Genomic DNA, 26,292 nt, shown 5'->3' with positions numbered 1-26,292 from the left:
GCTCAGCCTGGCCAGGTCCTACCCAGTGCCTTACCTCTTTTCCACACGACCATCACGACCATTGCCATGAACCGCCCACGATTCAGCGTTCTCGAGGAGTTTGATCCTCTTGTTGCTGAACAGACAGAACCAATTACTCCCACAGCTCTTGACTTGGACCGTGAAGACGAACTTTCAGATCCAGAGAAAGAGAACACTGTACCAGCCAATATCACCATGCATACATTTTTTACAAAAGGCTACAAGAAGATCTATTCGACGCCGGTCAAGCTTACCAAGCGCCTCATTGACGTTGGTGATGTGACCGTAGCATCAGCGGGCGAGGAAGGCGATTTGAATGGGGAGGACCAGGAAGACGAGAATGACGAGGGTCTGTACCTTCCGACGACACCAAAATCTACGATTGTAAAGCACATTTCGAACACACCCCGTACGCCTCTCGCAGATATCCCATTTCAAGAATCCACTGGGGTTCCTCTTCATAGGGAGACATCCCAGACCCATTGTGATTGTTTGCCACAACTTTCCAAGAAAACCCTAAGCTTTCAGTCACTACCTCTCCACTCCACACTCTCACTGGTAATCAACACAATCAACTCAACGGGGACTGCCTTTGGAAAGTCCCAGTCCGCCACCAGTCCAACGGCTTTGCCCAAACCTGAAGACAACGGTCATCCCCTAAATCCCCCACGTACTCCTCGTATTCAGGTCCATTCTCCTGAAACGGACCTTGCTAAACCGGAATCTCTTCTCAACCATGTCTCTGCGCCCTTTGACATGACAGAATTGGATCACAATGACCCCGATACATCTAGCGATACCTCGCTTCTTGCACCACCTGTTCCACGGGAAAACCGTGTTCAAGCCTCGTCAGACGATCTTATCCGCCAATCTCTCGATTTGCACACATCATTTCAACTCCAACTCCAGTTCCCCGAGTCCAGTTTCGATCTTCTCAATGACAAGATATCGTTTCTGGATGGAAGCTCGAGAGCGTTACCATCATTTTTATTGGAGGATGACAGTGACGATTTCGAAGGCAAGATGCACGATGAGGATACAGCCGAAGAAGGCTCAAGTGTCACTCCCACCAATTCCCTAAGTACGTTCTAAGCTCATCTCACAATCATTAGTCTAAACCTTCTTCAATACCCAAATAGCACCCGAGAAACTACCCGTTACATATGAAAGTTGGTGAAATTCAAAGGTCTTCGATTTATTACTCACCTTATTATAGACATTTCACCAGAAGGCGACCCTAGTGCTCAGCCAACGTCCCCAATTTCCCCGACAGCTATGATACCTACTACGGCAAAAGTAGAGTGTAAGTTATGGCTTCAGTTAGTTGCCAGATCTTGCGACTCTGATTTACATCTTTTTAGTAACCATCGGAATATCGTCCCCTAAAGGATCTAAAGTCTCATCCATGGTCCCAAAGGAACCGGATACAGCCGCACTTCTCGCTCCCATTGCGGTGGAACGTGGAGCTATCTTCTCCACTCCAGGTTACCGCAATAGCGTTCCTTTCATTCCACCCGTACCAGCACTGCGTATAATAAAGCGCACCAAACGTTTTCAAGCCAAAGTACCCAAACCATCGGATGCGGCTGCAACATGTCCTCCTTTGTGCATGTCACCTGCTTCGGAGATTTCTGGGGAAAGTTCTGAGATTTCAGGTCACCGGCCTCAAATAATAAAGGAGCAAGTTGCCAGACCTCCATCCTCTTCAACGACTGTCCCAATGCGACGCGACTTTGCATCCATCAGGGAAGACAAAGCCCCCAGTGCTCCAGCAATCCGACTCACTAGGACTTCGCAACCAGTGCAACCAGCCAAACCTGGGGGGCCCATGCCCATGCGCATAGCTCCTGCAATGTTTTCAACCTCGCGACCACAAAATATCTTAGCGCAACGCGGCCTTTCGCATCAGACATCTGGAGCGGGCTCGAACGGAAATGGGAATGTGATCAGCTCAAGAAGGGTACTGGTGCCTGAAGCTGATCATGAGAAACTCGTAGCCAAGCCCAATCCTTCTTTTGAAGCAGCAAAGCGAACGGAACAAGGCTTGGGAAGAGCTGTGAAGATGGGCTCAGCGCCTCCAGCTCGTACTACATATAATATCGGAGGTATGTCTTCTGGTGTGCCTCGACCTGCGGGAATGGGGTCAAGACTTCCAGCTCCTACATCTGGGATTGCCCGTTTCAAAGGGACAACCACTGCTGTCAGCGGAGGCGTAGCTATTCGAGGACTTCCCGCACCCAGAAGGGCTACTTAATCACCCTACACTCGACTTTCTACACAACGTTCAGTCCTCTGCCTTCGATATATGTTGCCGTCGCATCGATCTGACATTTCTTCCTCATCCCCTTTACGGATTCACGAAGCCATATTGACATTCCCCGTGCTTTTTCAATACCCCAGTCCTCATTGCATCTGCACAGTACTAGACCATAAGCATCCACCATTTCAATTCCCGTATCATCAGTTGGCTATTTACTTGTAGGTGAATATACACTCGTGTATGCGTAAAGATGGGCGGCCCAGCCAGTTCAATTAAATATACAGCCCACTCGACCTAGAACCGGCGATATCGTGAAGTTGATCAGTGCGAGTAAACTCAAATCCCTTCTTCAGTCTGCGAGACTCGATCCAAAGTCTCAAGATGGGAAAACACTAGTTGACTCCGTGCTCAAGAATTCCCTGTCTTCAGCCGAGTGCTGGATTGATACTGACACTGTCGAGCGTAGTGCGGGGCAATTTCGTGAGTGCATCCTTCTCCATGGCTGATCGACCTCATTAGAGAGGACGTCGAGAATGCTAGCGAGAGTCACGAACGTTGCAAAGAGAAGTAGCTGAATTGGCACTGACACCACCCTTGTTTCAACTTGCCCCCACAAATTCCCGCAGAGCCAAAGCCTTTCGAACACTGAGTATTGAACGCCTCAAGCTGACTTTCGTTCTAGGTACACTGATACAACGATCGCTGCCACGGCATTCGGGCGACAAAATTTGAGGTAATGGTCCACCATTGGCCCAGTTGAAGCTCCCGTCTTTGCCCACGGAAGAGGACCTGAAATCTGAATCTTAAGTACGAAACTGGGTATCCAAGGACTTCAACAATATGTCATTGAATTACCGCCCCATTCATCTAGTCCGGACATCGTTGGAACCCCTTCCTTGGTAGCGATAACAATTTGTGTCAGACAGATATCTCGTTAGGAACTTTCATCCGACCCTGATTCTTCCTCTTCCTCGCCTCCCGAAGGAACAGGCGCTGAACTAGTCTGTGTTTGTGGTGGTGGTGGTGGTGGCGGGTGTGGAGGATGCTGATGTTGATGATTCTGCATAATGGGTATTGGTTGGGCCTGCGCAGGACTTTCAAGAAAGAGTCGTAAAAGTACACTTTCCAAAGCAGCTATGCTAGCGACGGGATACGAAAACGTTCTAGCGTGCTCTCGGATAGAGTGAAATAGCGTTTCCATGTTCTGCCAGCGATCCTGACCGACCTCAGGGTTGGGAGGAAGAGGCTGAAGAGGTTGATACGGGTATGAATGTTGATAGTATGGTTGCCCGGCGGCTGGAGGACCAGGGGCATATTGCGGAGGAGGAGGAGGAGGCACCAAGACTCCAGACGAGAAAGCGTTTGCGTTTGCAGGTGGTGGAGGCGGTGGTGGTTGAGCAGGTGCCAGAGTTGGAGCAGTGGAATTATCATCACTCGTCTGTCTCTGTCTACGAGGCGTCCTCTGTTGTTCTGCTGCAGCCTTTCGTCCTTTTCTTGTAAACGGAAGATTGGCTAATCCGATTTCATGGGAATGCTGGGATATATCTGGGGGAAGTTAGTTAGGGAGATTACAATCGATTCTAGAAGTGATATCGGACACTCACAACAAACACGGATTTCATCGGTATCAAAATAAGTCTTGAAGCTGATGGAAGCAGGACAACCTTGGCCCTCAATCTAGTTTTGCAACCGGTGAGTGAAGCCCGGCACTTCGACTTGTTTCGCACCTTTCTGCTAGGGACCTTCCTAATACGTTCCGGATGTTTCTTCACGTACTTCTTCCTCCCACTCCGGGAGTGCCTTGCACATACCAACTTCGTATGTTCTTTGAAGCGAGGGGGTACCGCTTTGCTGCCATGTGTGTCACCCTTTCACTTTGTGTCAGAGTCCCGCAGTTTGGTACTAAAAATGCAACATACCTTCACAAATTCGACCACCTGTGTTTCCTCCTCCTTTCTGCGCCATTCATGGAATGCCTCGAGGCTCGGAAAAACAAGAGTGTAGCCATCATCGGAGTCGCCGGAGCCGTAAGGAGCTCTCTGACCAATCTTTGTATTATCTTGTCCGGCAAGTGATGGTGTTATGGAAGTTGAAGGCTGTTGTTGAAGTTGCAAGAGATGAGGTGGAAGGGGGTGTTGCATCACCATTTCACCCAACCTGAACGATTGAAAGCTCATATTGGCCTTCGAAAAACGGTATCCAGCCCTTGGTCGCGTAGTTTTTGGGAAACCGGAGAACGTTATTGGACGGAGGGAATGATGTATATGCCTATTCTGAATGAAAATAGGGTGGAAATGGTGGTTTTTGAGGAAGATCTTGCAACTTTCACAAATCGTCGTAATTCGTCACACTTGTGTCACAACTTTGCACTGATTTGATATTTTGTCTTCCAACACAACTATGACCTCCTCACTCCGAAATTCCATTCACAGGCGCAACCACAAAGAGCGGTCGCAGCTCGCTCACCGTGCTAAACTTGGACTTCTAGAGAAGCATGCTGACTATGTCAAACGAGCAAGAGACTACCATTCAAAACAGGATCGTTTGACGCGCCTGAAACAGAAGGTTGCAGAGAGAAATAAGGATGAATTTTACTTTTCGATGGCGAGGGAGAAGACGAAGGTGCGATTTCAATCGAGTTTCTCATCAAAGTTTGCTGACCTTGGCGTTATAACAGGGAGGTGTTCATGTGAAAGATAGAGGGAATGTCGCCCTACCGACGGACATGGTCAAGGTACTCAAAACTCAGGATGAAAACTACGTTCGAACAATGAGAGCTTCAAATATGAAGGTGTTTAGTTTGCTTATCAGACATTGAGACATCTCTCTCATCCTGGCGTTGCAGAAAATAGACAAAATCAAGAACCGGTTGTCCAGTATCATTGATATAACAGGTCCACAGGGCAAAACTCTCGATGAGGAAGCCAAAGAAGTGCTTCAACAAGCTGGTATTCTTCCAAAGAGTAAGGGAAAACAACAGCAGAAGCGCCATATAGTTTTTGTCGAAGACTTTGCTTCTGGTGCGATTGGAAATTCTACTTATTCCCACCTGAGGTTGACATCAGGATGAAGTTCAAAGTTACAAACCCCCGCACGCAACAGCGAAACCTTCCGATGAAGGCGTCAATGAAGTTGATAGGACTGAACCCACTGACCTAGGCTGGTCGCTACCAAACAGCCGTAAAGGCAAGCGTAAAGCTTCTTCGGTGGCTGTCGATGGGGAACTCGGTGATGATCATGACGACCTGATGAGCGATGAAGTCGATGAACTGGAAGCGCCAGGAGAACACCGTACTAGACTGATTAACGAACTCTCCGCCCGTCTTACTCGAGACCAGCAATTGCGATATGCACAACGCGAGTTTGAGTTACAGCGGTTGATGATGGGGAAAGGTGCTCGCAAGAAAATTCAAGGAGCTGAGCCGGTGGATGGAGGTGATGAGGATAAAGATGACGAGGATGCTTGGGATGCTCGCGGTGGGAGGAATAAAAAGAACGTCAAGAGGGTTGATGAGGGCACCTACAAGCCAAGAGTGTACAAATGGCGACTCGAGCGTAAACGATAGCAACTACGAGCTGAAGATGCATTATGTATGTGATGAGATATAAGTTATGCCGTCCCGTCTAGTCCGTCCGTCTAGTCCATGTATGGTTTGTCCGTGATAATCAAACGAAAGTAAATGTGCAAAACGAGAGCGAGCAAAGCAGTTCACAATGAGACAGCCAGTGCACCTATAATGAGGCTGCTTAACAAAATAACAGAAGGGAATAGACCATTAACGATTGCGGTGTGATCCTTCGAACGAGCACTGTTGGAGGTTCCGGTCGGGCTGGATCCCGAACCACTTTTAGTTGGAGCAGGTGAAGCAATCGGCTTAGGGTTGTATTGTACCCCATTAGCTTGTGCGGCGACCTGGAACACGGATCCGTTACCGTACTCGTAATACTAATGGGACCAAATGAATGCGTGAGCTGCGCGGATAGAAATCATATAGAAAACTTACATCGACCAGTAAGTAATTAGGAGGTCGGCCTAGTTGACTTTGACATGCACTGACATGCCCACCAAGGGATCCATCTCCACTCACAGCGTTGGTCTCATTCGCCTTGGCGGGAAAAGGCGCCGGAAAGTTTGCAATTATCTGTAGTAGTTACGGAACTGGTCAACCAAGAATCATGTCCATGTTCATGAACGAACCTGGTCTAGGAAATGATTAACCAGGTACATTTGCGTTGATGTCTCGCCTTTGGTTCTATTGACACTGCAGTCAAATCTAGCGATATCAGTCACGTCAAATTCGGTTTCCCAAATGTTGGTAAACTCTTATCACAAACGTCATCATCAGCATCAACATAGACCACAGTCAATTTGATTGCAATAGCTTACCGTCGATGAGGTACGGGACAGCTGTAGGGTCAGCCCCATTGTCCATGAACGTCAATATGGGAGTTTTTCGTTCGATAAGTGACCCCAAGGTTGGCCATGCCGTTGCAGGGAGTGGAGAGGAGTCTGGAGCGTAAGACAGTTTGTCCAGTCCCGTTGACTTGAATATGGCATCGTATTCGGCAGCCTTCCGATTATCGATGTTGACTATCAACAGAGTGATCACTAGAAGAATAGCCTTCAATCAAAGGGCGTTCTTAATCATGGATGGCACGAACCTTCATTGGGGTTCGCATCGAGCCAAGTTTTCACTGCATGATAATTCTGATGAGTTGAAACTTGACGAGGGAATATCAATTGACCAATTACCTTTCTTAAGATAGTCTTCCAGTGTCCCGCCGTTATATAGAGTCTACATGCGCGGGATGATTGTTTAGATGACCAGGTCGGCGTGTAAATGGCATGGCTTCACTCACACAAGACGTATGGCAAAGAGTTATGACCCCGTTGTTGCTGTGGGCTTGCATCTGCAGCATCCTGACTCCATCATTCAGCTGTTGAGTGACTAGAGTGTTAGTTTCAGTGAGGCAATGATCATTCAACACTCGAGGCAGCTGCGTTACCATCCTGATCCTGATTGACCAGAACTGAGAAAGGAGTAAGTTTCTCTTCGACTTGGAAAAGAAAGAAAGAACGCACGATTATCGGCCGTTCCGACCGCGTAAGAGTTATGGGCACCGACATAGGTGACGTTTCCGTAGCCTCGCTCACAGAGCTGCAAAAAACCGGTTCGAACGTTTAATGGGGGAAAAAATAAATGACAAACGAGCGCACTCACTTCACTATACCCATTACATGTAGTGGCTCTTGAGACAACTCCGCCGGCCAGCCCACTCAGAACGGGGGAGACGAGGAAAGAACCGATCGCGACCAGCGCAAGGGGTGGGATGGTAAGTTTAAGTTTAAGCATGGTGATGGGGAAAGAAGGAGGAACAAAAACGAATGAATGCCACTTCGACCTTGCTCTCACTGTCAAGTGTCCGTCTCACAGCATTATGTAAGAATACTCGAAAGGGAGGCTCGAACTCGGAAATCATTTCTATGTCCAGGTCCAGGCGAGCGTCTAAATATTCAAACATCAAATGTCTTCCTACAATTAGGTCAGATGACTGATATCACAGGCAGGTATCACCCTACAACAGAACATATAAAAGAGCGTTCTGATTCCACCTGCGTGAGAGCAAACATTCAAAGCCTCCAACATGAGCACTCTCGACTGGAAAATACTTGCTGCGCAAAAAAAGGCTCGTCAATTGACATCGGTCCCCAAAGAATGGCTAGCCCGGCTTACCAGTAATTTTCCTGTCCAAACCGACCTCGATGTCACTTCATATGCCAGTACCTGCGGTTTACTCGACGGCCGGGAATTGGATATCACCCATTCCGATGTCGAAACTCTGCTTCCCAAGCTCTCTGCTGGCGAATGGACTGCTGTAGAAGTCACGACAGCGTTTTGCAAAAGAGCCATCGTCGCGCAACAGCTTGTAAGTTTTTTTCAAAATTTTAAATTTCGTTGATTGGCAATTCCGACCAACTGGAACTTGGGGATTTGTTTAGACAAACTGCTTGACCGAGATATTCATAGATCGTGCTCTAGCACGTGCAGCGGAACTCGATGAACACTACAAGAAAACCGGGAAAGTCGTTGGTTTACTACATGGTCTTCCTGTCTCGCTCAAAGATCAGGTCAACATCAAGGGACTTGAGTCTACGATTGGTATGAGAGTTTGTCAACTATTTCAATCATTTTTTCCCCCAACGTTCCGGGGTTCTAGGATACGTTTCTTATATCAATAAATTTGCCGATCGTGACGCTGTGTTGGCGGAAATATTGGAGGCAGAAGGCGCAGTACTGTACGTAAAGACGAACGTCCCACAGACACTCATGGTACGCAGTCTTGTCCGATGCGTTCAAACCATGATTTGATCCTGGTCCAGTGGTCCGAAACACACAACCACATCTTTGGAAGAACGTTGAATCCCTACAACCGCTCCTTGGCTGCAGGGGGATCCTCTGGTGGAGAAGGAGCTCTCATCGGTAAACTGCTATAATGCAGCAATCACCGCATCACAGACTGACCGATAACACTTAGCATTGAGAGGATCACCTTTAGGTAATGTCGTGCCTCACTCACTACTCAGTAATCTGGGTTAATTCGTTATTTATCACTGTGCAGGTGTGGGTTCTGACCTCGCTGGGTAAGCGAAAGTAGCATGCCCACTTTCGATTTATGGCTGAAAAGTATTATTGATTGAAACCAGATCCGTTAGAATCCCTTCAGCTTTCTGTGGCATTTACGGCTTACGGCCATCGACGGGACGAATTCCCTACAGCGGATGCGCCAATTCCATCGAGGGTCAAGATTCCCTATTGTCAGTTCTCGGTCCGATGTCGAACTCCATCGCCGGTCTGAGGTTGTTCATGAAAACCGTCGTTAATGCAAAACCTTGGACAAAAGACCCGTTGGGAGCTTGTAAACGCTGGAGCGAGGAAGAGTATCAATTAGCGGACCATGGCGGCGGGAAGCAGCTATGTTTTGCTGTTTTATGGGACGATGGTATTGTAGCTCCCCACCCTCCGATCCTTCGAGGGTTGGAGATGACAAAGGAAGCGTTGATTAGGGCTGGACATAAGGGTAAAGAATTGAATGCCAATTTGGATTGACAAGCTGAGTTTCTTTCACAGTCATTGACTGGGTACCACTGAAGCATGAGGAGATTTGCGAGTGTGCTGTAAGTTGTTGGTCTCTGTTGTTTCGAGGTGACTTGGGTTAACAACCGCATTTTACAGGTACGTATCTACACTGCTGGTTCAAAGGAAGACTTTGAAGTCGTGACCGCGGTGACTGGCGAGCCGATCATCCGTAGTATGTTTCCGGAGACGGTGGACACGCCCAGTGTCCATGATTATATAGGACAAGGAATCTCTGCGTATCAGCTTTGGCAAGTGCAGAAGAAAAGAAGAGATCTGCGAGAAGAGTATCTTCGACATTGGCAAGATACTATCACGATTACTGGCACAGGTCGACCAGTGGATGCCATTATATCTCCAGTAGCGCCTGTTGCTGCACCCCCTCATGGTCATGGACGAACTATGTGAACATGGAGTCCTGTTCCGGTGTGAATCAACTGATTTTATTTGTAGGAACCGGGCGTACTATACGATGGTTTTCAATGTTCTCGACTACTCGGCACTCGCGATTCCTGTTTCAAAGGTCAGCCAACGACTCGACGTTCAAAGGGAACGACAAACGTTTTTCAATGATCACGACAAGGCTCACCATGACAGCTGTTGGTTATCCCGATTCGTGACGGACTGGATTATTGAATGACTAACCTTCTTTCTTGCCAGACAACCCAGCGACGTTCGCCAACGCTCCGATTGCAATCCAAGTAGTTGGACGAACGATGCAAGAAGAGGCCGTGCTGGCGATGTCAGAGATCGTAGATGCCGCTTTGAAAGCCTCTCAAAGATCAAGTACTACCAAACTGTAATGTAAAGCACGTGAAGTAGATAATGTCCCACGTCCGATCGGTTCGGCTAACCATCATAACCCGACCCTCTTTTCATGGCGACTTCCATAGTACTAGTGACCGGATGTTCAAAAGGTGGCATCGGTTTCGCTTTGTGAGTCTATAAAAACTTGTCCAACAAGATACAGTCTCAACGTGACCGCTCACTCAAGTTGTGAAGAATTCGCCAACAAGAATTGTAAAGTCTACGCTACTGCTCGCGCCCTCTCCAAACTTGAGGGATTACCTGAAAACAATATCGAAAAGCTAGAGTTGGACGTCACCAGTGATTCTGCCGTGCAAGATGTAGTCCAGAAGATCTTGGAGAAAGAAGGGAAGATAGATGTGTTGGTTAACAATGCAGGGATGATTGCTGCTGGTGTGTGTGCCTTGTCCTTGCTCTCATGGATGATCTGTTGAAATGGCCCAGGTGCCCTTATGGACCAAACATCTCAACAAGTGCTAGAGGCGTTTGACACGAATACGTTCTCGGTCCTTCGTTTAGCGAGAGCGGTCATTCCGTCCATGGCAGCACGAAAGAGTGGGATCATTGTCAACATCAGTTCTGTCGTCGAAGACGTGTGCGTTGAATTCCCCGAGTTTTTACCAGGTACCAGAACTGAAGAATGCAGATCCACGCCATGGAACGGCCTGTACTGCGCCACAAAAGCAGCAGTGCGCGCGATATCGGAGATTATTTCGATGGAGTGTGGACCTTTTAACATCCAAGTGGTTAATGTGGCGCCTGCTGCTGTTACGTCGATGATCTCCGAGAACCAGTTGACGAAATTCACAGTGCCAGAAGGATCGTTGTTCTCGGCCTATTTGCCGGGTATGATAAAGAGGATCAACGCTAGTCAGGGACCCAAGTCGATGGAAACACGTGAGTTTGCGAGAAGAGTGGTGAGACGGGTGCTTTCTAGGAGGCCACCGTTGCATTTGATGGAGGGAGGGCAGAACAAGTGGCTTTTCAAGATTCTGGCGTGGTTGCCAAGGAAATGGGTGCTTTGGTTGATGTGGAGGACGTATAACAAGACGGAGTGAAGAGAAGTTGGATACGTAGGCTTGTCCGAATCGGACACGACACCATTGTGCTTGTCATTCTTGGCGAGATGATTGTTATTGAGTATTCACCGAGTCCAATGGCACAGTCTTCTACTCGCTCGCTCAGAAGTTGAAGCCACATCCTTGGCCAAGTCCCCAAGACAAACTCGAGGACAACGCAGGGTGATGCAGTCATGTTTTTGGGGGAGTACGCTGGTTTCGGATCATGATATCAACACCCGGCCTGCGAGAGCGGTCTTATCCTCAAGAGATACATAGATAGATAGATTACACAGCGTGGTCCCGCAAGGGAACTGCCGGAACTACCGATACTAGTGATCGACAAAGTCTTTTGCAAAAATACTTTCTTAAATCAACACCCACTTGGCAGCTCCGGAGGAAACAAGGCGGGTGAGATTTTTCGTGGCGTTCTGTTTCTCTTACGATTAGCCGATCGGGGCGAAGAGCCTGTTCGGCTGATGTTCGATAGCCGAGCGGTGTTAGAAGTTATAGGTTATCGTCAAAAACGAGTTGGGGATTTTCTATCCGAGGATTGGCTACGGCTTTTTGTCTGTTTGTGGCGGGACTGCTTGGCGGTGAGCGAGTCCTTTTTGCTTCATGGCGGTGTTAGTGAACAGTCGTAGCTAGCCGATGAGTTCTCGGAATCACGGGTCCGTTAGCGTCAGTATTTTTAGAACACTACCCACCCTCGCGGTGCACTAGCGTGTCTTTACCACCGTGTTACGCGTTGTCTAAAAGTTGTCTAGCGCGGTGTTAGTGAAGTCGTCGCACTAGCCGATGAGTTCCAAACTGGCGATATTTTTATTTCAATCCATATTTAGAACACCACCAACCGCCTCAAATGCCTGACACGTGCACACGCGCCGTACGATACTCCGAAGCTTTGACCAAAAAACTACTGCATAGGGTGGCTTGATCTTCTGACGACACGTGTCGCGTCGCTTCGGATCAAAAAGGGTGTTAGAGTCCTCGGAGGGGAGGGCGCGCGGGAGAAGAGGGAGACGCGTACGGCCAGTGTTGCTCGGACACATTGTCCCAGCTACATTTTGGTGTCCAGCCAGTAGCCTAGCCGACGCATCAGTAGTGGACACCCTTGTGACCGCTGTGGCGGACACAGGAAAGGCAGTGGCCCGCTCCCGGTCCGCCTGCCCCGCCTGCCCAAGGAAGCTTAATTAGTTCGTATGATCGCGCCGCCGCGAGCACTTCTATGTACAATATTTTAACCTCTCAACTCCCACCTATACATATACGACTTCAGACTGGAACGACTGGATTCATCAGTACAGCAATCTTTTTGACTTCACCAAACCATTTTGAAACCATTCTGGGTCGAGAAATGGGAGAACAATGCTCGAAAAGGTCTCGATGATGAGATATTAGTATTTCAGTGGTTGGATATTGATGTAGAAGGTGACGATGACGACGATAACCCAGATACAGAGGACGCTATATTCCAATAGAGACTGTAGTTACATGTAGATGCAGTAAATACGAGAGGAGGCCCTGATATATGATAGCCGAGTGACAGCAGCTACAAAACGTGTCCGCCAGTAGCTTGGCGGCTACACATGACTCCGGCTACTGTCCGCCAGTGACTTGCTCAACACTGCGTACGGCCCCTGCCTGTGGGGAAATTAAGGAATAGGGAGGTCGATACTCGGTGGAGGGACGACTCGCGCGGATTAAACATGTTCCTGCATAGGAGGTCCGGTGACGAGGGGCGGGGCGCCAAGATCCAGTCACGCGCCAAGCCGCCCTACATTCCTCTTTTTAGCTTAGATCCGTGTACTCTGGAGAAACAAACGTGCCAAGCACTTGAATGCGAAAGTAGTACAGGTACATACATACATGGATGACAAAGCCCTAGTCCATATTAACATCTTCTTCTCGTCTTCTCTTGTATCTCTCATTCACTTCCATCAGCAATTCCCAAATCAATTCGACATGTCTCGCCCTCTCGGACCGAACTTCTTCCGGTTCAGGAGAAGGGGATGATGACCCGCTATCAGATGAGGATGAGGATGATGACGAGGATGATGATGGGGGCGAAGGAATATCTCTCATCCGTAAAGGCGGAAGCCTCACGTCCTCGTCCTCGTCGTTCAGTAAAGGATAGAGTGAACTCGTCTTGGACACCGTGCTTGCCGTCGTAGGCACAGGCGTGATTCTCCTGGGACTGCCGCCGCTGACAACAGTAACCGGAGGTAGACCCATAGACTTGAGAGGCACGATCGTTCTCAGTTGTTTCGTCCCATAATCCGGTGGACTGAGTCCGATAACCTGAGGTTGAGATTGTCTACTCGGACGAAGGTAATCGAACTCGTCGAAAGGTGGAGAAGGACGATGATGTTGCTGGATGGGTGGATAGATAGGGCTGTTGGAAGGATAGGACGACGTTCGTTGATGCTGGTGTTGTGCTTGTTGAGGTGGCGGTGGAGGAGGAGGAGAAAAGTAGGCTTGGTGAGAAAAGTCTGATTCGGGTGTGGGGATGCCAGGCATACCAGCCAAACCCATTTGACTGAGACTGACAGGATCAAAGTAGTCTGGGGTGGTAGGGTGGTGGTGATGGTGGTGGTGATGTTGGGGGTGCGGATGGGTGGTACGAACAGTACCTGAAACGTCACGGCCCAAGGTGACGAGGAATTGGTTTACAGCAGCCAGTTCTTCGGGTGACCGTATGTCGAGGGAAACAGAGCGGGGATTGAAATTGGAGTTGGGATAGGCAAGGGTGTTGAGACGCTGAGCCATGGGAGAATCGTAGGCAGGATTGAATCGACGCTTTTTCATGTCTGAAAAGAAATCGTCGACATTGTAGTCGGAAGAGTGGTCGTAAACACGCTTGATACCCTGCTGCTGATGATGAGTTGAAGCATCGAGGACCTGCCAGGTGGGAAGAGCAGGGTTGAAATGAGCAGGAGTGAGTTCAGGAGAGGGCGTTGGAAGGACGAAATGGGAGGAATCTGAACTGGAGGAAGAGTGGGATGTGGCTCTGGCAGGGACTTTGAGCTGCTGGTGCTGGTGCTGGTGTTGGTGCTGGTGCTGGTGCTGATGTTGGCCTCTGACTCTCGAGACGTAGAGAGGGTCGACGACAGTGATGGCTTTGGAATGTTTGTGTTGAACATGATGCTCTTCGGTGTGAATCTTTTCGTGCTTTTTCAAGTCTTGGGGGCGTTTGAAAGACTTTTTGCAGACCTGCAAAGAGAGAGAAATGAGCTACAGTAGCTACAGAGAAAGGGACGACTCGCCTCGCAGATATGAGGCTTGAGCGGGGTGTGGACACGAAGATGGGAGGTGATGTGGTCTCGTTTGGCACAGGTGGTGGAGCAGTCCTTCCACCTGCAGGTGAGACAGAGGTTGTTGGTGCTCTTTCGGCCGATGTGGTCGTTGCAGAGATGGCTGTAGAGGGCCTCTGGGTCGGGGAACGACAGCGAGCAGTCCGCCCATTCACAGCTGAGCAGCGGCGGCGGCGGGCTCTTGTCAGAATCCTGGTACGGAGGAGAGGGAGGCAAAGCGGAGGACATTTTGGCGACCACCCAAAAGAATAAAGTGGCCGGTTTTATGTTCAGTGCCAAGGCCGACTTGGCTTCTTGGCTCTCGGCACTCGGCAGCCAAGTCTCCTTTTCCGTGCCAAGCATTATGTACGCTTTTCAATGTCATACCCCGACCATCTCTCTGTCAACAAGCCGGCCAAGTCCCGTGCCCGCAGGGAACCCTCCGGCGTCTTTTCGCTCTTTCAGCCGTCCCAGATCCAGCAGTTCAAAGAGGCCTTTCAGCTCATTGACCACGACAAGGATGGCTGGGTCACGCATTCTGATCTCACTCAGATCTTTGCCAGTCTAGGTGCCTTTGTTTGTTCTTCTCCACTCCCCTGTTACTTACCTACCTACCCAAGGCATAACACCCACTGACTCTCAGCTCAAAAGTCTCCTCTCTTCTCGTCCAGGCGGTCAGCACGTCTCCTCAAACGACCCCAAAGGCATCAACTTTACCATGTTCCTCACCATGATGTCCGAGCGTCTCTTTGAATTCGACACCGAGCCAGAGTTGTTGGACGCCTTTGCGTGCTTTGACGAGAATGACCAGGGCACGGTCAACGTAAACGACCTCAGGAAATATCTCAAGGAAATGGGCGATCGCATGGATGATAGAGAGGTACGTGCCTGTCGTTGTTTCGATTCATTTACCTAATCGTGACCCTAACAGATTGACAAGTTTCTCAAAGGATCGTTCACAGACCGTCAGGGCAATTTCAATTACAGAGAATGGGTCAAGGTGTTGAGGGTAAATGAGGAAGGCGAAGACCAGTAGTCCATCTGTAGCTATCCGGGCCGGTTCGAGAAGCACGACCACGAACAACGAACTGAGACCCACAAGCTGGCAAGTCCGAGGGCGATCTTCCTCTCCGGACGATCCCACACCAAAAATAACCCTCCGTGTGTAAAAATAGTAACAGTCCCTCTTCAAGTGGCTCTCCACCGCCGCTCATCGCGAGAATTTCCTATAAATATATGTGCAAGGGACGCTGGCGGCGCACATGTAAAAATAGAAACAGAAGTCTTTGCTTCGCGGGAGAAGCCAATCGTCCACTCATGCTCGTTCTTGAGGTCTTTACTATGCGTGCAAAAAGGTATTGATTTCCTTTTTCGGACCTGGTATTGCCTCCAGCTTTGTGTTCTATACATCGTTCTCTCTCCGCGGGCAGCAATTGCGAGGTGAATCACGAGGTCTTGCGAACAGGCACCAGCCCAACTGAATTATCGGTACCGAGAGCTTGAACCGTTGCAGTCCCAGTACCGCGACCTCTAACTGTTGCAGTACCAGCTTGAAGAATAAAAGTCGCCGTAGACATAAATGGTCTTTTATCTGTGAAAGTCAAGTCTGCCCTTAATTTCAGTAAGCGAAAGGGGGAGGCGGCAAATAAATAATCACCTTGAATGAAAGATACTAATTGTAAACAGGGACCATTCTTCCTGTCCCCCCCCCCCCCCCCTCTTGTCATCCGTCATCCGCCGCTTATTTTGTTATCTTCCATATGTGGCGGCCACGATTCTCACCCACCACCACCGCGGGGTAGGGACAAAGCGTCGGGACTCGGGACTGCGCCAGAGGTCAAACACACTTGGGCCAGCTTTGTCGCGTCCCCACCGACATCGCGGGAGAAGTGCCCTGGATACCAAGACTTTGTGCCCTTCCCCCCAGAGTACAGAGGAGGGCGGGATTATGATATGATATCAATTGAATTGTCAACTCGCTTCGCGGGAGAAGTACTAGGGGCTTTGTAATGCGGGTTAACCACTTTGAAGGGGGGGGGGGGGGGGGTTGAAGTTGGGAGGGGGAGGGAGGTCCCTCTTTCATTCGAGAGCTAGGGGGGGAAGGCTCTCTTCGTGGAAAGGACCCAAATCTGCAACGAAGGTGTCAGTTCACCCTTGAACCACGATGCATGATGCCAAGCAGCCCCATGTAAACGGTGGAAACATTCGGCGCCGCCTTCTTCCTATGAAATCATAGGAAAACAAAAAAGAAGGAAATGACATGATGTTATGTTATTTGCAGAATGTTTTCGCCATCGCGATCGGATGATGGGAGAATTATTTTTTTTTTCTTTTTTTGGTCGTCCAAGTAGAGCAAAAGTACTTGGGACATCCACATGTTAATCCAAGAAATCTCAAGGCGTATCTCCGCAGTGGTGTAAACCTTTTAGAAGCAATCGAGACTTGGCGGGAGAAAAAAAAAAAAACAGAGTGGCCAACGGATAGTGGGGTCCTTGCATATCGTAATGGGGTTGGTGGAGAGGACACATCACAAATCATCCTTCCAGACCGCTTGCACATTGCAGCGTCGTTACTAGAGTATTATAGTGGCAGCAACTTCTTCTTAGCTGGGATGGTGGACACGTGTTCTTCCTTATCTTTCTTCTTCCCCATGGACAGAAAAAACACTTATCCAAGCACAATCAGCGTACAATACAGGAGGGGAAAGTATGCGAGCACGACCTGATCCTCATCCCTTCTTGAGGGTCAACTTGATCTTCGGTGCTGCGGCCCCTCCACCACCGCCGCCGCCGTCCTCATCTTCTCCTCCGCTCAACTCCCCACCACCGCTTAGATTACTGAATGTCATAGGCGGACTCGTAGCCAATGGCGACGAAACAGCCGGGACGCCAGAGTTAAAGCCCATCATCCCACTTCCGACGCCACTGGGAATAGGACTTGACGCAGAGGGTATCCCAGGGCTTGCTGGAGCAACACCGCTGTTGAATTCGGCCCAACGGGGACATTTGCGGTTTGTTTCTGATGTTTTAGAACGCATCAGTAAATGGGAGAAGGGGAGGGAGGAAAAGGATGGTACTCATGTGTCCCATTTGACCACAATTGCCGCAACGTCTCTGGAAAAGGCATGAGGTTGACTATGAATGAAGGAGGATTGGAAGCAGACTCACGGTGGTATCAGGCTTAAGTGGCCTGTTCAACTGCAACGGGGTCCCACCTTCCTTGACAATCTTCGCATTCTTCCGATGTAAGCGACGTTCTTGATTCTTCTTCATCCTCGCAAGCTCTTCCTCAAGTCTATATTCGCGCGTTAAATTCGTTAGCGGTTGACGAAAGGGCATCTGTCTCTCTCTCTCTCACCGTTTCTTCGCCCTCTTATCCTTCTCAATATCCCCAGTCGGCGCCAAGCTATCTGTAAGCGTATTTTCTTCTTCAATCGCCTGCCGATTCTTCACATACGCTCGTATGACGGCTGGGTCCCGGATGATTTCTGTTTCCCATTTCCCATCGACCAGCCTCTTGATCCTAAGTACCTTCTTCCCTGCTTCAGGATCTACACTCCCGTCTCTTGCAACGGAAGAAGCACGACTCGCAGCAGCGGCAGCGGCAGCTTGTTGCTGTGCCGCCAGTTGAGCTCTCTTCATCGCGTCTCGTTGTTCGTCCTCAGCGGTCAACTTGGGTTCCTCCTTTTTACTGAGCGAGTCGTACTGTGCCTTCCAAATCCGTTCGATTTCAGACCGGTAGATCTGTTGTTGTTCAGCCACGTTATACCGATGAGCGGATTTTGGGCGGTTCTCGGCTTCAGCCAACTTCTGTTCTGGATCTTCCCCGGCTTTCACGAAGATGTCTTTCATCGAGATCCGGATGAAGCTGAAGGCTTCCCCTCGACCAGTAGGATCTCCTTCGCCGTGAAGCTTGAGCATAGCTTTCGCCTGAGTGGCGTACAAAAAGTTCTTTGTCGTGATCCAAGGTGCCAACTGCTGTTCCACAGATAGATGGGCTTCGTCCCCGTCCGCTGAATCAGCTGTCTCTCCGTATCCTGAATCTTGAAGATGCCGTTGCCCGACTTGCATCGACTCTTGCAAGACAACAGCTTCAGGATCCACCATCTTCAGCATCTCCGCGTCAGTAGGGATATTCAGCTCTGTTTTGAGCCGCCAAAAGCCCTGATGCGCCCCACGCCGATGATATTCCATGAATTCTTTCAACCGTTGTCTCATCTGCAACTCGTTCTGATCAGGGAAATACTTCATAAGTCGAGATATTTTCAAACGTTCCCCTGCTGATTTCCGCAGGAGCTTGTAGGCGATGATTTGTAAGCGGTGTTTGATGGTATTCGTGATTTTTCGTGAATGAGGACCGGGGACTTCGGTTACAGGGTACGTTTGGCCAATGACGAAAAGGTTTTTGATTTCGCGCATGAAGTATTTGGGCTCGCTCTTGGAAGTGCTACTTCGGATGACGAGAAAGTCGGTTGGTTTAGCCTTGTGGCGGAATAAGGGGGCGCGGACAAGGTTGTTGTAAAGGGCAGGGACGGTCTGGCCTGGATAGACATAACCAAACTTCATGAAAGGGGATTCGTCTTGGGGTTCCAAGACAAATGGAACTCCGAGGTCATACTGATGGGAAAGGATTTAAGAGCAAAGGACGTCCTCACACATGGATGGTATTACCTTCGGTATGTGTTCGTCCTTCTCGTCCTTCTTACGGTAGTAATTCACTAAAACACTCCCCATCCCGAAATTGGGAGTGATAGGAGGATGCTCTTCCTATGAAGACATTAACGACATGCGGAGGCAGAACCGGAAACGTACTGAGTACTCCCAGAGAACGAAATTACTCGTGTCACGTAGGCTTAGATCACCGGTCGTATGCAGCCCTTCAGACACATTACCACCCTTACCGAGTTTGCGACCCGCTTTGTCTTTCTTCTTTTTGGCCGTACGAACTTTATTGAAACGTATTTCCACATTGAGAGGGAATTGGAGAGCAGGTCGGTGGAAAGAGCGGGCTTCTTGTTTTGACAAACGGGTCTTGAACTAGAAAAAAACAATAACACTGTTTTAAGCATGTATAAGACGCCAGTAAAGCAAGCCGACTCACAAAAGGTAGCTGAAGCTTCTGAGCTGGGTAAGCGTGCTCGACAGTGAGTTGTCCAAAGGTTTGTCGAACACGATGTCGACCATCTTTAGCAACCTCATAAAACTGGTCGTTCGATAGGTTGAATTTATCACGGGGAACAACTTCCGCTCGAAGACGTTTCCTCGGTCTTACGAGTTCTGCTAGAGAAAAAAAGTGCGGGTTTCGTGCTGTGGTACTCATAAAGTCAAGTATTTGAACATACCATTCTTCTCCTCAGGCACTACTTCATCTTCGTGATTAAGCTCTAGTTGCGTGAAGTCCCTGAAAGGATCTTTCGGTCCCCAAATGATGCTTTGTGTCCAAGCGCCGGACTCGAGAACTTTGTTGACGGGAGTGGTCAGGTTCTTCTGAAGAGATTTTTCGGAAAGGTCTCCACTGGCGAAGAAGGTTGAAGGATCTGGTTCAAAGATGATCTGGTCTTCCCAATTCGAGAGGAGAACGAGGTCGAATGAGCGATCGTGTAAGTGTGCTGAGTTGGATTTATCCTGAACCTTGAGCAATAGAAACTGTTATGATCGACGAGAATGTTTGAGCATAACAGCATACCTCCAAGGCACGACGCAAGTCTGCTTCAATGCTGCTTGAAGAAATCACTTCTTCAACACGTTTGCTCTCGACTATCCGTTTCGCGTCTCCTGCCACAGACTCCAGGAAACCTTTGGGTGCCTCCTTCTTGCGAGGATAAACAGTTTCCACTGTCCACGGTCAGGTAAGCATTATATCTGAACACGGAAAACACGAAACGAACCGTGAAACGGCCGTTTCCCCAATCTCGACTTGTGAACAGTATATCCCTTGAACAGCTCACTGAAATCCAAAACTTTATGTTTCTCAAACGCAGGAAATCGTTCGTATACACTCTTGGGCCTCTCAACTAGCCTTCGTACAACTTTAACTCGTTTCTGCTTCTCCTTTATCGTCCCATCACCACCACCACCGCTAAGGGATTCGGCTTCGACTTTTATCCCCGTCTTTGCCTCTTCCGCCATCTCTTGGTCAATTTGAGCCTCCCAATCTTCTCCCTGATCGAGGCCGACTGCATCCTCGTCGTAATTGTCGTTATAGATTTGGTTTGCGGTGAAGGATTCAGTTCCAGAGAGGCCCAGTTGGTTTGTGAGACCGCCGGTGGGAAGAGAGAGATCACCGAGGATGTTGTTGAGAGAGAAGCCTGTGAGAGCTGAAACAGCTTCACTCTCGTCGTTGTTGGCCATTTGGAGTGAGGAGCCTGCTGGAGGCTGAATACCGTGCAGTAATTAATTGCGGTGGTGGGAAGAAATAACCTTCAAGTGATGTCAGGTGACACGAATTATCATGACGTCCTACGTTTACCGTTCCCGTTTTCCACCACCATGTCGACGTCGACAACCTCGATGGATAGCTCTGTAGCAGCCGAGATAGAGGTTGGTCTACTGAGAAACTGCCTCAACTTGTGACTGAAGGCAAATTTACCAGAAATTCCGTACAGACGTCGCAAAGAACGCCGAGGATATCATTTTTAAGACCTTTCCAGCCAAGGTTCGCTCCCCATAACAAAACGTGTTATTTCATTTGCTTACTGTGCTACATTTTAGATTTTGTAGGGACTTTGTCTCCTAACGCCGATTATGTCCCTTTGACCTTACCCGTTTGCAGAGAGCTAAACAAGCGGATAGCAACATTTTCCTCGAATGACTCTTCTACACCTTTTCACCCATCTCATGCCAAGGCTCACACTGATGTCAACGTGTACCCACCTCTTTGCGAGAACGGGGGAAACGGGCCACCGTCCAAAAAGCGAAAGACGACAGACTCGACGAGTGATCAAGGGGAATCGAGCGATTTTCAGAACGGCGCGCTCTACACACCACTCGTGAAAGCTAATCAGCATACGAGAACTCTGCATGAGAGTGTGAAGAAAGAGTGCGAGCAACTCGCTGGACTCATTGTGAGTCACTCCCCCACTATGACCTCTCCGACTCAATGCGTTCGCAAGTAGGACCAGGTAAAGTTGTGGGTGACTTTGACGATGCCGAGGTAACAATTTCCTTCTTGATGACAGCCCAATCTATTACTTAAGATGGCCACTAAAGGATAGAAGAGTGAGTCCTCCACCGAAGGGTCTTGTAAATTCTGCATCACGTTGAGTGTCGCATTTGTGTGCAGCGGCGACAATTTCGGTGAGACGTGAACCCCCTGCATCGATTCCCAACAGACACTTATAGGTGACCTCTAGGCGTGCAAGTGCAAGAAGGTAGCTTCTTTACTTTGTCCTCTTTTTCACCGGTGTAATCTGTTCTAGAATGTCTAAGTGAACTACATCGTGCGCAGGACAGTGCCTATAATTTGCGCGACCTTCCGCGGCAGGATTACCTTGCAAGAGCTAAAATAGCCTCCAAGCGGATCAAATACGTTAATGTCGAAGACTACAAGGTATCAATGATCATTCTCTGACGCTTTGCTTCGCACTTACGGGACTTATTTGAAGCTTGCCTTGCAAGAGCACGACGAGAAGCAGATCTACTTTTGTCGCCAACGAATCCACGACATACGGAACCTGTATGCAGCTTTAATGGACGTGCTACAAAAGAACATAACCAAGGTTATTTCATGTTACTTGTCAGTCGCTACCTTTCATTCACATATTCACAGCTCCGCTCTCCGAAGGGAAATAATAGAACTGCAATGTATTAGACTACAGAACTTCCGTAGGAAGCTCCTATATTGATATCGTTTTGAAGATGTTGAAGCCGTCATGTGCGGTACTGATGACCATGCCCGGTATCTGAGGATGCCAGTGGACTTCTTTTACATGTTTTTGACCCAAATGCTGGAATAGCAGTTGTGGGGGCACTTCCGCGTCCCCGGCACTGTTCATTTCGTCATCGTCTGGTTCTACGGCAAGATCCCATAAAGACACCTGGTCATCTTCGCCAGAGGCGACAAATGCCGAAGCATCGGTTGGATGCCATTCGACAGACGTTATTGGCCCCCTGTGTAAGTCAAACGATGCAATAGGTGTTGGCGTGCTGCTTGCGGACCTAAAAGGAAATTATCATACACCGAACTTATCGTGGGGTGGGGGAGACGGAAACATACCCTTTCTTCTGAACACTGCGTAGATCCCACACTTTGATACGACCATCGTCTCCACCTGTGAGCAGGAGGTTAGACGTCGCCTTGTTCCAGCTGATGACATTCACATCGCTTTCGTGGGCGGGGTCAATAAAAGCAACGCTCTTGCGTCCTTTATTCCGTACGTCCCAGATTTGGACCGTCTTATCCGCGGAACAAGATGCAAAAATGGTAGGTTCCGAAGGACTCCATTGTAAGTCTTCAACACTCGAAGTATGGGATGTGAACGGCTGCGACAGCGTGTTGAATCCTGAGACAGTAGACGTGGTGAGATATATTTTGGAACTGATGTCGCCCGTTAAAATCCGTAATGAGGTTGGGCTAGAAGCAGCCCAATCCATTGCAAAGCCCTCTGCGCGGCCGTGGGCATCGATCGTAAATACCGGGCTTTGTGTTCTTTTCTTGTCGAGATGATATCCGGGGGATTCCAGGGACTCTATCAAAGGTCGGACATCCCATATGTGAACCTTTCCGGTGTCTGCCCATGTTGCAACGTGATACGACTGGGTAACTGGAGGAAGGGGTGTCGATGATGGCAAAGGCTGCGCGCGCACTCTATTTATTCCACCTGAGTGAGGGATGGAGCGGTATTCAACAACAGGATCTTCGTCTAGCCCTTCGTCATCTTCTTCGTTTTCCGAATCAGAGTCGTCTATTTTGGGAGATCGTGGTTAACAGACGGGCACCAACAAACTTGACTCCACGTACCCTCATCCCTCTGGGTCCGATGTAGTGAGTCGAATTTATATACGATAACCTCGTTGTTTTTGGCGATGTCGGCTTGAGTTCCTGTCACGATGAATGCAGTCGCAGGCAGTCGTTGACGTTCATCGCCAAGATTATCTCGCAGAACATCGAAAGATAAGCATGGCCAGGCAACACCCGTCGAATGCAGCATGATGTAGACTGAAGGGTCGGGCTCTAGTACTTCATCCTTTTCCAATTGGTGAACACCAGGAATGAACGTATTTGTGGGTGCAGGTTGGTCTTCTTCCTCGATGGCAGGCATCACTTCATCAATGTCCATCCCTACGCCATTGTTAATAGGGATGGTTGAACGGTAAAGATAAGTCATAGGTATACCGTCTTCTCCTTCATTGGCATTGGAATCTACCACATCTTCGTCGCTTTCAACTTCGTCTTCCCAGGCGTCCTCGAATTCGCCCATTTCATCGTGGATTACAGCTCCCCGTTTGTCGCCACTACTGGAAGCCTTGGGATATGCTTGACCATCATTGGAAACAGTGGTTATTACTTCTGTTGCCGACCGTTTTGCCATTGACACATAAGAGAGAGTAACCGTTCACGTTCAGTACTCAGTCGACGATCATCGACAAAAAAAAAGGCGTAGCACGTGATGCTTATAGTGACGAATCCTCAGACCAGCGGCGAGAACATCTTGTCAGCGAATAAATGCTGGTTAGCATGTTGTCCAGATCGTGCGAGTCGATTTCGATGCCTATTTCGATTTCTTAGGATAATTACCACAGACAAGACATCGGTGACCGAAATATGTAAGTACTTGGTCCAGTTACCATATAAGGTAGGCCCCCCTTGAAGGTTGTTTGCCCTTACCCACCATTTTCTCAAAAAGCATGCCCAAAGATTCCAGTCAATCGTCTTTTCCCACCTCATCCTCAGATTTTGCCCTTCCGACCTCGGTAGCGTCTACCTCTGCTCTCACCATCGAGGAAACGAACTTCCTATTCCAAAGATTTCGTCGGCCCAGTCTACTGGCTCCCAAAGCCATCCTTCACAGTCCTCTCCAAGCGTCGTTCACCCTCAGTCCATCCTCTAAACGCAAGGCAGCGGATTACGATAACTGCTTAGATGGTTCACATCTTTACCGTGACAGAATTTATTCAGATAGTTCTGGGTCCAGCGGTTCCGAAAACCCTACACCACCTTTAGCACCGAACAATAGCGAAGAGGAATTGGGAACAAAGGCCGTTAGATCAAAATCGGTATCTACCCCGCCACGTAAATATTCTGACGCAGATTCTCATGTCCGACACGCCAGGCGGCGACTCTCCTTTCCGGTCAGTGAAACATGTCTAACAAAATCTCCCTTTTGATGTCTTGTTCTGAAATAGCTCAAGCAACCTCGGATATTTGACATTGTATCCTCTGAGAGTCGCCCTGCTGTCGAAGATGAAGTTAAATCGGAAGCAGCGTTTCAACGACTGTTGGCCTCCGGGGCTGAATTACCGTTACAACCCCGTACACCCCGCGCATCGTCTGATCGTGGGCGATATCCCGAAGAGGCTGGCAACGAATCCCAACCGGAAGATACACAAAGTGAAGATGAGGATGATTACATGCCCTCGTATTCGTCAAGCGTTAGCGAACCTATATCCATACCCAAGCGTCATACACCAACGAATAGTGTAAATGATGATGACTTCAACACGATGTCTTTATCGGAAAGCCCCAGTTTCTTTAGTAGTATGTCCATGGATGTTGATGTGGTACGTTCTGTCTTTCCTTCTGTTCCACGCACGTTTGTTGATCAACCCCCTCAGGGCTTAAGCTCCCCTTCTATTTCATCTACCCCCATCAATTCATGGCGTTACACTCCACCTCCAACTGCGAGTGCGATACGGCCGAATAAACGGAAACGTGAGTCTGACACGTAAGGATAACATATATCAGGGTGACCAACTAACTGCGCCTCTAGTTGAAGATCGGTTTGACCCATATCCAGCTGCTAAAAGACGGGCCGTCTCCCCATCTATATCCTATCTTCGCGACGGCCACTCCCACTCATCTTTGGGATCACCTATCACTCGCAACGTTCCGCGACTACCTCTGACGATCCCGGTTCCAGTCCCTGCATCTACTACCCCCTCTGCGACTTCATCACCTACCATTACTAGCCCCTACCCTTCTTCCCTGACGAGAGGCGTGTCCATGGCTGCTAGCCCTACTCTTCGCTCCACGATCGGTCTGTCGAGTCCCGTGTTGAGACCGTTAGCGCGAAACGGTCGTCGAGACGGTGATGAGCGAGAGGTCGATGGTACAGGAGATGCCGTGGGTGGGCTGAGTCTAGGTACCTGATCTCCCTTATGGTTGACCTGTTCAGTACCGTCACAGTGCTTATCTGTCTGAAGATGTTCTCTACATATTGTTTGCATCAGGGATTGGCGTTCTCCTTGGATCTGTATCAACTACTACCATATCATACCGAACTTCATCCTAGTTTTGCCTTCGTTCTTTCATCTTTACCACATATGTATCTCGACACAGTTTTGCATGTATTTGTTAAGTTTTGCGGAGTTAGTCTGGGACGCGGGTCTTCGGAGCCTCCTCGAGCTCGCTTCCGTCCGGAGACTGTTACATATAAGGATAGTCAGCACCGTTCTGTTATAAGATGAAACGTACTTCATGAGCCCTCTGGGATTGTACTGCTAAAGCTTGGCCAAAGCGCGGGATTATATAGTGACCCCTGGACCGGGCACTGTAATTAA

General features: G+C 49.0%; 12 protein-coding genes across 13 annotated transcripts; 8 read left to right on the top strand and 4 right to left on the bottom strand.

Moving 5' to 3' along the window:
- The first annotated feature begins 1 nt into the window (after position 1).
- Positions 2-2,649, top strand: E1B28_000862 (uncharacterized protein). Its single transcript, XM_043146740.1, has 4 exons — positions 2-1,102; positions 1,161-1,190; positions 1,238-1,324; positions 1,383-2,649. Exons 1-4 carry the CDS (start codon positions 67-69, stop codon positions 2,273-2,275), a joined length of 2,046 nt encoding a protein of 681 aa, XP_043015445.1. The 5' UTR covers positions 2-66; the 3' UTR covers positions 2,276-2,649.
- On the bottom strand, positions 2,123-4,619 carry E1B28_000861 (uncharacterized protein). The gene is made up of 4 exons (XM_043146739.1): positions 4,201-4,619; positions 4,009-4,149; positions 3,886-3,958; positions 2,123-3,826 (listed from the first exon to the last, which is right to left on the bottom strand). The coding sequence occupies exons 1-4, from the start codon at positions 4,456-4,458 to the stop codon at positions 3,216-3,218; spliced, it is 1,083 nt and encodes a 360-aa protein (XP_043015444.1). The 5' UTR covers positions 4,459-4,619; the 3' UTR covers positions 2,123-3,215.
- Positions 4,620-4,672: 53 nt separating this feature from the next.
- E1B28_000860 (uncharacterized protein) lies at positions 4,673-5,698 on the top strand (the record flags this gene model as incomplete). Its single annotated transcript, XM_043146738.1, has 4 exons — positions 4,673-4,903; positions 4,959-5,072; positions 5,127-5,301; positions 5,354-5,698. Coding segments are annotated over exons 1-4 (856 nt in total), but the record flags the coding sequence as incomplete, so codon positions are not given.
- A 2,229-nt stretch (positions 5,699-7,927) lies between these two features.
- Positions 7,928-10,220, top strand: E1B28_000859 (uncharacterized protein; the record flags this gene model as incomplete). The annotated part of the gene is made up of 11 exons (XM_043146737.1): positions 7,928-8,209; positions 8,283-8,442; positions 8,501-8,613; positions 8,664-8,763; positions 8,819-8,839; positions 8,903-8,924; positions 8,988-9,361; positions 9,412-9,458; positions 9,517-9,821; positions 9,871-10,016; positions 10,078-10,220. 11 exons carry the CDS (start codon positions 7,928-7,930, stop codon positions 10,218-10,220), a joined length of 1,713 nt encoding a protein of 570 aa, XP_043015442.1.
- Positions 10,221-10,294: 74 nt separating this feature from the next.
- E1B28_000858 (uncharacterized protein) lies at positions 10,295-11,282 on the top strand (the record flags this gene model as incomplete). The annotated part of the gene is made up of 4 exons (XM_043146736.1): positions 10,295-10,353; positions 10,412-10,617; positions 10,669-10,819; positions 10,871-11,282. The coding sequence occupies 4 exons, from the start codon at positions 10,295-10,297 to the stop codon at positions 11,280-11,282; spliced, it is 828 nt and encodes a 275-aa protein (XP_043015441.1).
- A 1,462-nt stretch (positions 11,283-12,744) lies between these two features.
- On the bottom strand, positions 12,745-14,830 carry E1B28_000857 (uncharacterized protein). The gene is made up of 2 exons (XM_043146735.1): positions 14,549-14,830; positions 12,745-14,495 (listed from the first exon to the last, which is right to left on the bottom strand). The coding sequence occupies exons 1-2, from the start codon at positions 14,822-14,824 to the stop codon at positions 13,167-13,169; spliced, it is 1,605 nt and encodes a 534-aa protein (XP_043015440.1). The 5' UTR covers positions 14,825-14,830; the 3' UTR covers positions 12,745-13,166.
- A 123-nt stretch (positions 14,831-14,953) lies between these two features.
- E1B28_000856 (uncharacterized protein) lies at positions 14,954-15,969 on the top strand (the record flags this gene model as incomplete). Its single annotated transcript, XM_043146734.1, has 3 exons — positions 14,954-15,143; positions 15,196-15,455; positions 15,507-15,969. 3 exons carry the CDS (start codon positions 14,954-14,956, stop codon positions 15,609-15,611), a joined length of 555 nt encoding a protein of 184 aa, XP_043015439.1. The 3' UTR covers positions 15,612-15,969.
- A 1,050-nt stretch (positions 15,970-17,019) lies between these two features.
- E1B28_000855 (uncharacterized protein) lies at positions 17,020-21,001 on the bottom strand. Of its 2 annotated transcripts, XM_043146732.1 has the most exons (11): positions 20,463-21,001; positions 20,261-20,409; positions 19,917-20,205; positions 19,676-19,854; positions 19,387-19,611; positions 19,246-19,341; positions 17,933-19,191; positions 17,743-17,869; positions 17,652-17,688; positions 17,297-17,593; positions 17,020-17,241 (listed from the first exon to the last, which is right to left on the bottom strand). In XM_043146732.1, exons 1-10 carry the CDS (start codon positions 20,923-20,925, stop codon positions 17,304-17,306), a joined length of 3,114 nt encoding a protein of 1,037 aa, XP_043015437.1. In that variant the 5' UTR covers positions 20,926-21,001; the 3' UTR covers positions 17,020-17,241; positions 17,297-17,303. The 2 variants fall into 2 exon arrangements, with proteins under 2 accessions (XP_043015437.1, XP_043015438.1); XM_043146733.1 differs by having other exon boundaries at positions 17,020-17,688.
- Positions 21,002-21,027: 26 nt separating this feature from the next.
- Positions 21,028-21,949, top strand: E1B28_000854 (uncharacterized protein). Its single transcript, XM_043146731.1, has 6 exons — positions 21,028-21,114; positions 21,167-21,229; positions 21,286-21,290; positions 21,347-21,638; positions 21,690-21,727; positions 21,784-21,949. Exons 1-6 carry the CDS (start codon positions 21,064-21,066, stop codon positions 21,794-21,796), a joined length of 462 nt encoding a protein of 153 aa, XP_043015436.1. The 5' UTR covers positions 21,028-21,063; the 3' UTR covers positions 21,797-21,949.
- Positions 21,950-22,409: 460 nt separating this feature from the next.
- E1B28_000853 (uncharacterized protein) lies at positions 22,410-24,172 on the bottom strand (the record flags this gene model as incomplete). Its single annotated transcript, XM_043146730.1, has 4 exons — positions 23,909-24,172; positions 23,534-23,854; positions 22,790-23,477; positions 22,410-22,731 (listed from the first exon to the last, which is right to left on the bottom strand). The coding sequence occupies exons 1-4, from the start codon at positions 24,102-24,104 to the stop codon at positions 22,410-22,412; spliced, it is 1,527 nt and encodes a 508-aa protein (XP_043015435.1). The 5' UTR covers positions 24,105-24,172.
- A 248-nt stretch (positions 24,173-24,420) lies between these two features.
- Positions 24,421-25,882, top strand: E1B28_000852 (uncharacterized protein; the record flags this gene model as incomplete). Its single annotated transcript, XM_043146729.1, has 4 exons — positions 24,421-24,864; positions 24,919-25,293; positions 25,348-25,444; positions 25,503-25,882. 4 exons carry the CDS (start codon positions 24,421-24,423, stop codon positions 25,880-25,882), a joined length of 1,296 nt encoding a protein of 431 aa, XP_043015434.1.
- An 8-nt stretch (positions 25,883-25,890) lies between these two features.
- On the top strand, positions 25,891-26,199 carry E1B28_000851 (uncharacterized protein; the record flags this gene model as incomplete). The annotated part of the gene is made up of 1 exon (XM_043146728.1): positions 25,891-26,199. The coding sequence occupies one exon, from the start codon at positions 25,891-25,893 to the stop codon at positions 26,197-26,199; it is 309 nt and encodes a 102-aa protein (XP_043015433.1).
- Between the last annotated feature and the right edge of the window lie 93 nt (positions 26,200-26,292).

This window comes from Marasmius oreades, chromosome 1, assembly GCF_018924745.1.
Source record: "Marasmius oreades isolate 03SP1 chromosome 1, whole genome shotgun sequence".
NCBI lineage: Eukaryota > Fungi > Basidiomycota > Agaricomycetes > Agaricales > Marasmiaceae > Marasmius > Marasmius oreades.
This window is presented reverse-complemented; position numbering and strand designations above follow the sequence as displayed.

Coding starts and splice junctions, on each gene's coding strand:
- E1B28_000862 (XM_043146740.1), top strand. CDS start 67: ATGAACCGCCCACGATTCAGCGTTCTCGAGGAGTTTGATCCTCTTGTT. Junction 1,191..1,237: donor ACTACCCGTTACATATGAAA/GTTGGTGAAATT, acceptor ACCTTATTATAG/ACATTTCACCAGAAGGCGAC. Junction 1,325..1,382: donor TACTACGGCAAAAGTAGAGT/GTAAGTTATGGC, acceptor ACATCTTTTTAG/TAACCATCGGAATATCGTCC.
- E1B28_000855 (XM_043146732.1), bottom strand. CDS start 20,925: ATGGCCAACAACGACGAGAGTGAAGCTGTTTCAGCTCTCACAGGCTTC. Junction 20,410..20,462: donor GGGGAAACGGCCGTTTCACG/GTTCGTTTCGTG, acceptor GACCGTGGACAG/TGGAAACTGTTTATCCTCGC. Junction 17,870..17,932: donor GATAAGAGGGCGAAGAAACG/GTGAGAGAGAGA, acceptor GCGCGAATATAG/ACTTGAGGAAGAGCTTGCGA.
- E1B28_000861 (XM_043146739.1), bottom strand. CDS start 4,458: ATGAGCTTTCAATCGTTCAGGTTGGGTGAAATGGTGATGCAACACCCC. Junction 3,959..4,008: donor GGAAGGTCCCTAGCAGAAAG/GTGCGAAACAAG, acceptor TTGCAAAACTAG/ATTGAGGGCCAAGGTTGTCC. Junction 3,827..3,885: donor CGATGAAATCCGTGTTTGTT/GTGAGTGTCCGA, acceptor AACTTCCCCCAG/ATATATCCCAGCATTCCCAT.
- E1B28_000854 (XM_043146731.1), top strand. CDS start 21,064: ATGTCGACGTCGACAACCTCGATGGATAGCTCTGTAGCAGCCGAGATA. Junction 21,115..21,166: donor CTGTAGCAGCCGAGATAGAG/GTTGGTCTACTG, acceptor CAAATTTACCAG/AAATTCCGTACAGACGTCGC. Junction 21,639..21,689: donor AGCAACTCGCTGGACTCATT/GTGAGTCACTCC, acceptor GTTCGCAAGTAG/GACCAGGTAAAGTTGTGGGT.
- E1B28_000857 (XM_043146735.1), bottom strand. CDS start 14,824: ATGTCCTCCGCTTTGCCTCCCTCTCCTCCGTACCAGGATTCTGACAAG. Junction 14,496..14,548: donor TCAAGCCTCATATCTGCGAG/GCGAGTCGTCCC, acceptor CTCTCTTTGCAG/GTCTGCAAAAAGTCTTTCAA.